At 41.1% G+C, this 12,916-nt stretch overlaps 1 protein-coding gene across 1 annotated transcript; it reads left to right on the forward strand.

The window, feature by feature from the left end:
- The first annotated feature begins 1,759 nt into the window (after positions 1–1,759).
- rpl35 (ribosomal protein L35) lies at positions 1,760–5,048 on the forward strand. Its single transcript, XM_059338175.1, has 4 exons — positions 1,760–1,856; positions 2,510–2,646; positions 4,210–4,291; positions 4,858–5,048. Exons 1-4 carry the CDS (start codon positions 1,854–1,856, stop codon positions 5,005–5,007), a joined length of 372 nt encoding a protein of 123 aa, XP_059194158.1. The 5' UTR covers positions 1,760–1,853; the 3' UTR covers positions 5,008–5,048.
- Positions 5,049–12,916: the final 7,868 nt, after the last annotated feature.

Below are 12,916 nucleotides of genomic sequence, written 5' to 3' on the forward strand. Positions count from 1 at the left end.
AATTCCTAAATTGAGATGTTTGGAACAAGCAGTGGCATCATACAGCCCAGCTGAATGATGATCACTGGCTGAGCTCCAGAGATCCTGTATGGAGATGGGAGAAACGTCCAGAAGGGCAACTATCAATGCAACACTCCACCGATCTGGACTTTATGGCAGAGTGGCCAGACGACAGCATCTCCTCAGTGAAAGACACATGAAAGTACTTAAAAGAATCACAGACTATGGTGAACAAGATTTAACTGTTTTGCCTCAATTCTAAAAATCATATGTGGAGGAAACCAGGCACCCCTCATCACCGTGGAGCATCATTCTGTGGGGCTATTCAGCGGCAGGGACTGGGGGATTGGTCAGCGTTGAGGGAAAGCTTACAAAGAGAAGAGTACAGAGAGATCCATTAAAGACTGAGCGGAAGGTTAGCTTCCAACAGGACAATGACCCAGAGAACACACCCAACATAATGCACGAGTGGCTTTAAATGCTCAAGAACATTGATATAGATAGTATGATATAGTATTGATAAGAAGATTGATCTCACTCATTCTCAATACTACAGTAAACGTTACAGGGAATAGAGGATATTAGTTATCTTGCTTTCATGGCCACTTTAAAAAATTAAATTGGATATTGTACTGAAAAACACAATTCAACTTCAAATGTTATTCTTGTAGCAAATTTAATTTTATGATGAAGAGCACTCATTTCAGGCATTCTTTTGTTGGGAGGGTGATTAAGATAGAAGCCAAGAGCCCATGTTTTGCAACAAATATAATCTACACTCACTGGCCACTACATTAGGTACACTTTGCTAGTACGGGGTTTAGATTCAAGGTGCTGGAAACATTACTCAGAGTTGCTGCAGATGTGTCGGCTGCACATCCATGATGCCAATCTCAATATATATATATATATATATATATATATATATATATATATATATAAAATCCAAGGTTGTGACAAATAATTTTCTGAGATATACATAGAATTTGTTATTGCCCCTCTCTCCCTTGTCTTCTGGTCTTCTTGTCTTTAAAAAATGTTGCTCAATCCAACCAGTCTAATTTATTACATTTAGTCTATATATGTAGTCTTGTCTATTTAAACTACAAGTATCTCTGGTTACATGACTTTGATTATTTTTTGATATATATATATTTATTTATTAGCCACAGGAGGAACAATTTTTACTGACATACACCTGAGTAAATGTGATGCCTTTGTACCTTTAAAAAGGCCCAACCTGTGCTCTCAATGTTGTACTCAGGCTAAATCAATTAAAGAAGGGGAACACTATTCAGTGTTCCAAGTTGTTGTGAAACAGATACTATCTACTTTTTGGACTTTTGCTGTTTTTGTTAACTGTTTGCAACCATTTGAAAAAACTGCAGGTGGACTCCAATGAAGGTTTACGAACATCTCAAAGCTAATCAAGAGAAATGGGAGGCACCTGAACTAAATTTCAAGTGCCAGAGTGTGGATCGATGACGCAAGTAATGGATCTTTAATGCTTTGTCATTATGGATAATGAGTACAGATTGGTGAGAGACTTTCACTTTTGGCTCAAGCCTGCAATATAACAACATTTGAAAAGGTGAAGGAGTGCGAATACTTTCTGACTCCACTGTTTATTCTGTCTTCCTTCAATTTGCCATTAAAACTGACTTAATAAATTATTCGGGGGAAAAAGGGTAACTCTTTTGAGTTTTATTTTTATTTTTTCTGTTTCTCCACGCCGCCCGTCGGGGGCGCTGTTTGCATGCTGTTTTGAAGAGGCGAAGAAGAAATTCTCCGGAAGCCACTTCTTCTGAGCACGCGGTGCGTCCGGCCTTTCCAACAGGGCAGCGAGAAGGAACATGGTGAGGCTCTCCACACTCCTCCGTTAACTGGGATTTTATCACACTTATCTCAACAGAATATCATTCATTGTGGGTGATACTTGCACATAAGCTTCTCATTTAGGGTTCCTTGCTTGTGTTGATGAGTAGGCTGCGGTCAGAATGTAATAAAATGTGATATTATGCCGCGCTGGTACTGATCGACGGCTGAGCTCGGTTAGCTGCTAGCCGTAAGCTAATGGGACCTGGTGCAAATGGTGGCCTGCTGGCTTACACTGCTGTATGGTATTAATTGATAACGTATAATCAGCGTGTCCCTGTAAACACTGGTAACAGTTTAAATGAGATATTCTGGGGCGAACTGATCGAAAGTGGAGACCATGTTAACGGTTTGTTAACCACAACAAGCTGCGCTAAATTAACCTGGCTGACTCGTGTCGGTAAGAGGAGATCTGAAGTGGCGTAACACCAAGCTGTTTCTCTGGTCGAAGATGATATTTGTTGAGCTGATGTTTTGCTGAAGCATTCAACACTGCTTACCAAAAGACTGAGACAAGAGTAAACCATAACAAGCTGCGTTAAGTTAGACTCGTGTCGGGTGGAAGAAATCTGAGGCGGCATTAAGGCCAGTGTAATGCTGTCACTTATACATGTTTTTTAATGTCATTGTCCAGGCCAAGATCAAGGCAAGAGATCTGCGGGGCAAGAAAAAGGAGGAGCTGCTGAAGCAGCTGGACGACCTAAAAAATGAACTGTCCCAGCTCCGTGTGGCCAAGGTGACCGGTGGAGCCGCTTCCAAGCTCTCCAAGATGTAAGTAACATGCTGTATGAACATGATTGAACAGCACCAGGGCACTTTTCTATCGGTGTACCTCGTTGGCCCGTATTAGACAGGATTGTCCCTGGAAATGTAGATGGCTGGCTTTTTTATACGGAATACTGTGAGTCAGGTGGCTAGGGGCATCATTCATTTAGCGTCTGCCTGCCCATGGTATGAACATACAATGACAAAAAATTAGATCTATATTGGTTAAAGGAATCCGTAACCATAAATGACCAATTGTATATCAATTACTGTTTAGTGTCTGACATTTTTATCCCACAGTCTCACAAGTGCACATGGAATCAAATGAAGTAAATTCTTAATTGATTAACTGAAAGATGTGAAATTGTCAAAACTCCAGTTTGTAAACTCGCAGCTTCTGCCGTGTAAACCAGATGGCATGTTGTTTACTTGCTAATCTCCAAACAAAGGAAGGGATGTTCCTAAGAATGATCTTAAATGCTATTCACAATTTCCTTAATTGTCGTATGTCTTAGGAATTTAGTTTTCTCATAGGAAGTTCTTAGATTTATAACTTAAGATCACTCGCCGGAAAAATGATTGTGGGCCTAGGGAGCCTTTATTGTCTAATTAAGACATGATCAGGGAGTAAGAGGATCCATTCTGTCTCTCAGGTCTTGGTGGATTTTTCTCCCTAGCTGCCACCCAAAGAACTTCCATCTAAAAGTAATAATAAGGGCATGGTTTCAGTAACTTGGCCTACTTAAATAATATGTTCATAGTGATTTAGTAGTATCAAATCCAACAACTGCCTGTGATTTACTAAGAGTACATTGTAGTGTAATCTAGGAATGGGACCTACATGTCAAACAGACTGAAAGGACATTTCAATTTTAGGTCAACTGCCAAAATAAGCTTTATGTGATGCATTCACAAAAAACTACTCTGACCAACTTCAATAAACAAAATTAACCTCATTGTCTAGGGCTAAACTAAATATTAAAGAAATCGAATAAATGTCATACGAGTGTGTTGTGTTCAACTTAATACTTATCAATACTAACCATTTCCACTGTAGCGGTTTTAAGACTGCTGAAGGCTTCTGTTAATGTTGTGAAGAAATCTAAGAACTGTTTTCAACAATCTCATTTGTTCTCAAGTTCTCTTAGGAAAAAACTTAAGAAGAAAGTTAAGAAAAAACTAAAGATAAGAATTTCTTCATGAATATTAAATCTTAAATTTTGTGTTAAGAGCAAAGTTTAGTAAAAAGTGGCACTTAAGAAGCATTTTCTTCTTGAAAGCTTTGTGAATCTGGTCCCTGTTCGTAGTCTTGATGAATTTTCAGTGGATTTGGGTCCAAAAGACAAAGTCTTCTAGTTTCCCACCTTTAGTTGGGAGCTTGAACTATGTGAAATTTGTTTTTTAGAACCGGTTAAACTGAAAAAGAAGTTCACCTTATTTATTTGTTAAGCTCACTTTATGGAAGAGGCCCAGGATCTTCACACTGCCACCACAGAATAGTTTGTTTACCGTTTTATTAAAATATGCTGTGCAAAAACAGTGTCTGACTTTGCTTTTTGGTAATTACAGCCGAGTTGTCCGAAAATCCATCGCCAGAGTCCTGACTGTTATCAACCAGACACAGAAGGAGAACCTGAGGAAGTTCTACAAGGTGAGAGCAACCAGCGACCTTGTATACAGCCGCTCACTGAGCATGCACGAAACACGTCTGGGGTGTAAGCTTTGTCTTTTGGTTCTCTGGTCGAAGATGATACTTGTTGAGCTGATGTTTTGCTGAAGCATTTCAACACTGCTTACCAAAAGACTGAGACCGGAGGTGACCATAGTGGTGTTCAAAACAATTACTGTTTTCTTGAACTGAAATAACTCTTAGCGGTATTATTTTGGTTAAGCTGCTTTGATTAGACCTATGATGTCTCCTGGAAATTATGTAACATCGTTTCCCTGCAGCATCAAGCACACAGAACATGTAGACTTCTGTTTTTGTCTTCATTTACATACAAAAAAAATATTTTCCAGATGCATTAGTAGATAAATGACTTTCCTGGGAATGGGTAGGGGTCAATTTCCCTAAATATCTGTTATTTGTTTATTTGATAAATGCCAAAAGCCTGCCTATTTAGCTTTCCAGCAAGTAATTGTAAACTTGACATTATGATGATCTGATGGTTTAAGTGTCATGTGGCCTGTTATAAAAGTTTATTTGACCTCTTTCAGGGTAAGAAGTACAAGCCCCTGGATCTGAGACCCAAGAAGACCAGAGCTCTGCGCCGCCGTCTCAACAAGCACGAGGAGAGTCTGCGGACCAAAAAACAGCAGAGGAAAGACCTCCTCTACTCCATCCGCAAATTTGCAGTCAAAGCTTAGAGGCTTTTTCTATTGACAAAATAAAATCTGTGTAAAAGACAGTAGTTTGGTGTGTAATATTTTCCCCGCACAAACATGATTAGGTTGACACATTAGTCACATTGGATCTACGTAGCTGGGCAGTGGAATTTCAGTCTGGATATGTGGCGCCACTGAAGATATTGAGCCTCTTCATGTTATTCAAGTTATTTTTCAAACTAGAGAGAGAAGGAAGCTGTTAAGGTGTTGAGTAGTACTATTTCCAGCAGCTCAACCAGGACGACTGAAGTCTTAGTTGCTGGTGCTGAACCTGAGAGACGAGCTTAAAGCAAAATTGCAGCATTAGCATTAAACCAATGTCAGGTAAAAAAACCTTTTAAACAAGAAAAAATGCACCTGAGACTTGAGGGCAGCAGAGAAGGTAGATATTTTTAAAAGCAAACTCAACGACATGTTAAGTAACGTTTAACTGAGTTTGATCCATTGTATTTTGTTTGTGTTTTTTAAGTTAAGCTTTATTAGCTATTTATTTTTAGTACAATCTTTAATTGTTTATTGTGTGAAGCACTTAGTGTTACATGTTTTTGTATGAAAAGTGATGTACAGATAAAGTTTGATATTTCTCTGCTTACGTTGACCAAGTCTTGAAATCAGGTAGTTTGTTTTTACAGATGAGTAGGTGAAGCTTTGGGAGTTTCAAATGCAGTGACATCTAGTGGCTGGCAAAATGTATAAGCACTTTAATACAGTTGGCCTGTATTGAGGCACTACACCTGTTTATAATTGTGTGCAATAAAATAAAAATTGCAGCCCTATTACATATGTACCACGTAAGTTTAGAAGTAGCACATTTCAGTTATGATGCAGCATATTATCAGTAAAATTATGCACTACTCATCCTATACAAAAATATTTTTGACACAAAACCTCAGTCAACCATACTGTTAGTGTTGGCCCGTTGTCTACTGCAGGCTAATGTTATAACTTTATGGTTGATGTTAATGCTTCAGGTTTACAATATATTTACATGGTGAGCTCATGAGTGAAACAAGAAAAATAGTTGCAACTTGCAGAGGCAAAGTATTTTTACATTTATGATCACTTGGAATGGCTGTCACTAGTTTATTTAGTGATGTCATGTATGGATGATCTGTTGATTTGCTTTCTTTTCATGGTTTTGGTTTGGGTAGATTGGTTACTTTAAACTAGAAAATTTCTAAAGAAATTTTGATTGTGTGCTTGCCTCTGGACCGTGAATCTTGTGGCATAAATCACCAGTCAAACAGGGACTCTGTCCTGAGTTCAGACACCTCATACAAGTCTTTAAGACAAACCATAGACATACATAGACGCAGCATCGAAAGCTAACTGCTCACTGGGCTGACGAGACGCGGGCCCGCCATCTTGGAGTGGTGATCCGCTCCACTCAGTTGTATGCTCCTGTCAAACTAATTACACTGTCAGCGCATTTAATTAATCTTACCTCAAGGACACATGTTTTGGCGTGTTTTATTATTTATTATTATTATCATTAATTATCATTATCATTATTATCAAAACTGGGAACATAATCCCAGAGAAGGGGAAAAAAACCGTAAGCTATGTTTAAATTGAAGAAACAATATGATTAGGTTATATATGCATATAGGCTACGTATATCCTACATAAACAATGTATGAATACATTAGATATCTATATCTTAGGGACCTATAGACTGTATCTCTTGACTGTTGCAGCAGCAAAAGAGTTTATTCTGTCTTGACACTTTGTATTGATATTTTGTATGGTGAGGGCCGCTGAAAACCAGTGTCCATCCTCACGGGAAGGTGGGGGGTCAATACCTGTGTCGGATTAAAACCCTTGAAAGGAGAGTTTGGCAATGTGGTGCAGCCTTATCTTATGAAACACAGACACAACCAATGATAACAGGTCAGAATGGTGGTTGTCGATGCCAAACTGTGTCTCCTCAATGTGGTCCCCAAGCAGAAATACATCTGTACCAATCTCCCCTCGGACCATGTGTAAGACTGTTGACACCTTAGGAGCTTGAGCTTGCATTCTCGAAGATTGGCGGATCACCCTCTCTGCAGCTCTCAGCACCTTATAATAATAATAATAATAATAATAACAATAATAATACATTAGATTTATATAGTGCTTTACACAGTGCTCAAATACACTTTACAGAACAGAGAAAGTAAGAAAAAACAAGATAAAATCAAACCTTCACTGTGCCGAGTGATGGGATCACTAGGCCGCCGTTGTTTTTCAGCATCAGAAGGTGGAAGTTCTTGTCAAATTAAGATGCCGCAGCTTCTCTGACCAAGCTCCAACGCCACACAACGCAGGACAGCTTTCGTAGAATCTGCCTGACTACAAAACCTGCGATGTAGACCAGAGCCTTTTCCACCAGTCCACCAAACCGAGTGGGGAGATAACTATGGTCAGACACAAGGGCCGAAATGTTGGCGAATGGAGATGGGTGCTCTTCAGCAGTTTCAGCAGAGGACATCTCCACAGCAGACAGGGACACAGTGTTATCTTGGGCTGCCACATTGCCTGTGTGACCGGGTGAGCCATTTCCCTCCTGGTCACTGCATGACGCTGTGCCAGCTGTGTGCAGGTTAATTGGGGCGTGGCGCGGTGTGTGTGTGTGTGTGTGTGTGTGTGATTAAAACAGGTGTGTTGGTCACCACTCTCCCCTTTCTGCATCTACACTGCGGCGCGTCTGGTGTGTTGGTCGCCGTGCAGGTCCGTGTCTCCTCGTCGCAACATTAAGGTAGGCATCCCGTCCTAACTGCCGTCTTGTTACTTTACTGGCAAGCAGTTCGGTCGGAGCGTGTGCTTGGGTGCAGTAGAGCTCAGAAGTAGGCTGCTCTTAATTGTCTGCTGTTGCAGTTTGCCTCTCAGTGCGCTAGTTGTGACACTCTCTCTCTTTGTCGCTGTACAGCCGGGCGCTGTAGCCAGCGTCTCCCACTCTCCTAGTTCTGCACTTATCCGTTTGGCGTCCTGGTGTGTATCCGGTCATCGGCCACCACGACGAGGTCTGCTGCTGTCCTGGCTCTGCTAAGTGTGGACCGAGAAGCTCCACTGTCTCGGGTCACTCCACGTGTCCACAATTTCGGTCCTTTGTGGACGAGAATCAGACAAATTAAAGCCAAGTTTGGCTCGCCTGTCGCCTGTCCTTTTAATTGGTTTTTATAAGTCAATATTAATATAGAGTAAATATTTGTTTTTCTCATTGTGTTGGGTTGATGATTATATTCTTTTGTTTAATGTTTGATTTGTTTCTGTCAAGTCTAGGTTGGGTTATATTGGGATTGGGTTTCTTTTGTTAATTTGTTTAGAGTTTGATATTTCTATTCTGTTAAGTGTGTTTCCTTATTTTACTATTTTTGTTAAATAAAAATGATTTACTGTGAAACCACGACCTCTGGCCCGTGCGTGTGATTCCGGACCTGTGTTGGCCTTTATAGGGCAATTTCCTGGGTTAGAATCCCAGGTGGCGTTGTTGGCAACTCACATTACACATATACACGCATACACAGACACACTCACACCCGCTCCCGCCACACCTGTCTCACAAGGTGAGACACCACACTGAACCATCAGACGACGGAAGATGGCCTGGAACTGGCGCGCCGTGGGATTATTATTACAGCTGCCTTGTATGAAAACAGGCACACAATACATACATTATTCACATAGACATAACAAAGATATTCATTAGTTATGTTTTAAGAATGTATTGCAATTAAAAGATCAACCTTACCTGACGCTCTGAGTTAAATAGGAGCTCCAAGTGATCCTGGCTGAATCTGTAGGTGAGCACATACCGCTGAACCTGGAGCAGTTCAGGAATCATCAGCATGAACGTGTCGATATTGATGATAAATCTGATCACCGACAAGTACCTGCAAAAGACAAAAGTTGTATTACTCTGATCATGGCAAACAAGACACCCCAACAAAGCACCATGTGATTTTGTTCATTCAAAGCAGTAATTGAATTTTCCATCACATCCATTGATAATGTGTAATAACCCATTTAGTAGACAATGGAACAATAACTTGGAACAATGGAACACATGCAAAAATGTAACACATGCACAACACTAAAATACCTACCATTTTGACACCTACATGTACTTGGTGTTCTGTAATACATACCATTTAGAAACATGTAGGACCTGAAAAACACTGAATACAAGATAATTCTAACAGAAACAAAACTGAAGCAGCTAGGAGCATCTTAGGAACTCGATGCATAAGGGAACAATGGAGCATCTTAGGAACTCGATGCATAAGGGAATAGAGTATCGGAGAACTCATGTCATGAACTTAACACTATTTTAATTGACCTCTTAGACCGGTGAAGGGGGGTTCCATCTTTTGTGACCAAACTGAGCAAGTACTCCCTGGCTCTAGAGAAAAATGCTTTCCTCTCCGTCCAATTGAAAGCACCCAAGGGAGCTTTGTATCGGCATACATACATACATCGGCATGTAAATCATAAGGTATCAGGTACATATTTCTAAACTGTATGCTGAAAATGTAAGTAAACACGTTTTGTACTACAGCAAATTTCACAGAGCTTTACCAATTTGATGGATGGACGGGCATGCACTAGTTTAAAAAACTGATTGTATTACCTCAATGAATTCTGCTGTTGCCTCACAGTCCTTAAACTGAGAGTACCTAAGATCCCTCATTGTGCGAAGAGCCACTGACACAGAGCGACTCAGTTTCTGTGCAGCCAGGTTCACCCTCATCTTGTGGTTCTCAAAGTAGACATGCTTTTCTGTAATTTTATTGGCAGCATGCAGTCCATCCTCTTTTTGCAGATCATGGAAACGATTGATGTACCTCCAATGGATCTGTCCGGTGGTCGTCACAATTGGACTGTATACCTGCAGAGTAAGAATCAGTCACTGCTCAAACAAGTACAAACAGCAAAATGATGATCATCACGTCCAGCCATAACTGTGCAAATGGACGGACCACAACATTTAGATAACATTTAGCAGCAGAGGCATAAATTGTAGAAATAGATCTACAAACGATCTTCATTTACCTGCAACATATTAGGTGCCAACTTGTATTTGGCAAGCATCCATCATTACAAAAACTTTCTCGCCAGTCACCGGATGTGGGAAGCTGGTTTGAAGCGGCTCTCGTGGGTCCCCCTTCAGCTCACATCCAAGTTGGTTGCACATGCTGACATTGGAGGCATGCCCATCCATTGTTAAACAAACCACCCGAATGCCCCGTGCATGTAGCTCCTCCAAAGCCTGACTGAGAAGGGCCCTCTGTGGTTCTGGAGATAGAGACTCGGTCAAGAAGTATGCAATGGGAGCCTTCCAATGTCCTTGTAGGCCAACCACCATGAACACAAGAGCCTCAGAAGCAACATCAGTCTCGTTGTTTCCATCTCCCATGTCTACAAAACCAGACATTGACTCGGTATGTGGATTGTATTGCAGATGTTTTTTGATGGACTTCGCATCCAACATGAGAGAAACAGATCCATATTTAGACGGGTCTCCCTGGCATCTTCTCTCCAGCATATCCAGCATCAACCTGACGTCAGTCAGTCAGTCAGTCAGTCAGTCAATCAGACTTTATTTGTATAGCACTTTTCATACAAGCGAGATGCAACACAAATCGCTTTACATAAAAAAGAAAGGAGAAAATAAAATAATGATAATAAAAAGATAACAAAACATAGAAACAAACACCCTCCGCCCATCCCCCACCCTCCCCCCCACCCACCTTCCTCCCCCCCATCCTATCTCTTTATTAAACAAGGAGGTTAATAAAGAGAGTAACAATATCATGTACATGAATTTCAAAGTGCTAATTTTGTCTTACCTGAGTAGAATGAAAGCTTCTCACTGAGCTCTTCATTAATGAGGTTCTTTTCCCTCAAATCCCCCAAAATACCCTTCAATGTGGTCTTTGCCCTCTTTTCTCTGGACATGGCATTCTTCTTTTCTCGCTCCAGACTTTCCAGTCTTGCCAAATGTTCATTGACTTTGGCCTTAAGAGCCGTAGGAGAAGCAGGCAAGGCATAGCTATGATCCTAGTAGAAAGAGGGACAAACATGGTTTGAGTAATGATTCACTAGACATGGTCCTAGTAGAAAGAAAGAGGGATGAAAATGGTTTGAGCAATGTTTCACATCACAAACATCACTTTGACACCACTAGTTTATGGCCCACAGTGACAGCAGACAGAGGTGGACAGAGTGGAATTTCTGGCCTCGAACAGAAAGCATTTTTTGGCAAAACCATAATACCTATCATTGATCCAGCTTCACTTTGAGCGTCCTGAGTTCTTCCTGAACGTCTACATATGTTTTTTGTGAAGAAAAATGAAGAAATAGCTTTGTTAGAGTGATCTAAAAAAATGTTACATCTCCTTTTTTCAGAAATCTTCCTGCGTTTTTAATATGGGAGCCAATGGGGCAGTTAGTGCGTGTTAGTGGCGCACTGTGCGTCCCACGCCCAAACTATAACTCTGACAGCTTCACCAGAGGATTGTGACTGAGAAGACAAATTTTCCTGCGTTTCTATGTATAAATTATTTCTGTACAGCGAAATTTGCGGCCTGGAGCGCAGTTTTCAAATGTATTTTTTGATATTTCTTTCTCTCCCTCTACACTCTAAGTGATGACCTCATCACTAAGACTGTAGAGGGTTACATTGGGGGGATTTTTGACATGTTTTTGCCCAATAATTTGAAAACCGTTAGTCGAAACTCTTAGAAAAGTCATAGCACACTTGTCATGGGCGAGCTGGTCTATTTGATAAAATTACGGAAGAAACGGAAGAATAACTAGAACATTTCTAAAGAAATTTAGATTGTGTGCTTGCCTCTGGCCCTTGATTCTTGTTGATTAAATCAGCAGTTAAACAGGGACTCTGTCCTGAGTTCACAGACACCTCATACAAGTCTCTAGGACAAACGGTTCATTAGTTATGAAAGGGGGTGTGGCTAATCAAAAGGGGCGGGTAACCAATCACCACTTAAACAGGGACTCTATCCTGAGTAATCTGACACCTCATACAAGTTTCTAGGACAAACGGTTCATTGGTTAGTAAAAGGGGCGTGGCAATCAACCAACAATTAAAGATACTGTATGCCGAGTAATCTGACACCTTATACAAGTTTCTAGGACAAACAATTTATTAGTTATGAAAGGGGCCGTGGCTAATCAAAAAGGGCGGGAATTTATGAAATATTGTTATGTAGAACTGGTCAGTGATGAACCATCATCATGCATGACAAGTTTGAGGCAGATTGGACAATGTATGGTCAAATTAAAAGGTCTCATGCTTTTTGAAAAAACGCCATGTCAGTTAAGTTAGAATGTCTGTCTTGGAGGAGGGAGGGGGGGTAGGTGGGAGGCTTTAGTAGCTAAGCAACCAGGTGGCCAGGTGGAGTTGCCCAATCAGAGCAGAGCAATCAAGCCGACGACCGCCATCCTCTGCTTCAGAGAGACAGCATGCAACCTGTAGAGTTGTGGTCGTGAACGTCATGAAACAACCGTTGTTGTTGTTTAGATGATGCCGCCGCTACCAGCTGTCAGCAGTAAACTGAAAAGGCACCCACGTGGAGGGCTGGAAAATGACCAATCATAAGAGGCCCGTGGTCAGCCTTGGCCCCGCCCCCAACGTGTCAAAAGTCCTAGCTCCGCGCGAGCAGAGCTCCACCGCGAGCGAGCACGGGGGAGAATCTGCTTCACTCGGTTGCTGAATATGTGCGCGAAGATCAAACAAGTGCGCGCGGCAGTTGTTTGATCTTCGGCCTCTCTGGCTCTTGTCTGAGGTAAGAAGACATGTTTTTATTTACTGTATATTTCGCTAGCATACTACCGTTACAATTGTGCCTTTATAATTTTAGCATTTTCATATTTGAACTTTTAAACT

Source organism: Centropristis striata, chromosome 7, assembly GCF_030273125.1.
Source record: "Centropristis striata isolate RG_2023a ecotype Rhode Island chromosome 7, C.striata_1.0, whole genome shotgun sequence".
Classification (NCBI taxonomy): Eukaryota; Metazoa; Chordata; class Actinopteri; order Perciformes; family Serranidae; genus Centropristis; species Centropristis striata.

Excerpts from the sequence above, each read along its gene's own strand:
- rpl35 (XM_059338175.1), top strand. Across the intron at positions 2,647-4,209 it reads GCTTCCAAGCTCTCCAAGAT|CCGAGTTGTCCGAAAATCCA; the intron begins GTAAGTAACATG and ends TGGTAATTACAG. Across the intron at positions 4,292-4,857 it reads ACCTGAGGAAGTTCTACAAG|GGTAAGAAGTACAAGCCCCT; the intron begins GTGAGAGCAACC and ends GACCTCTTTCAG.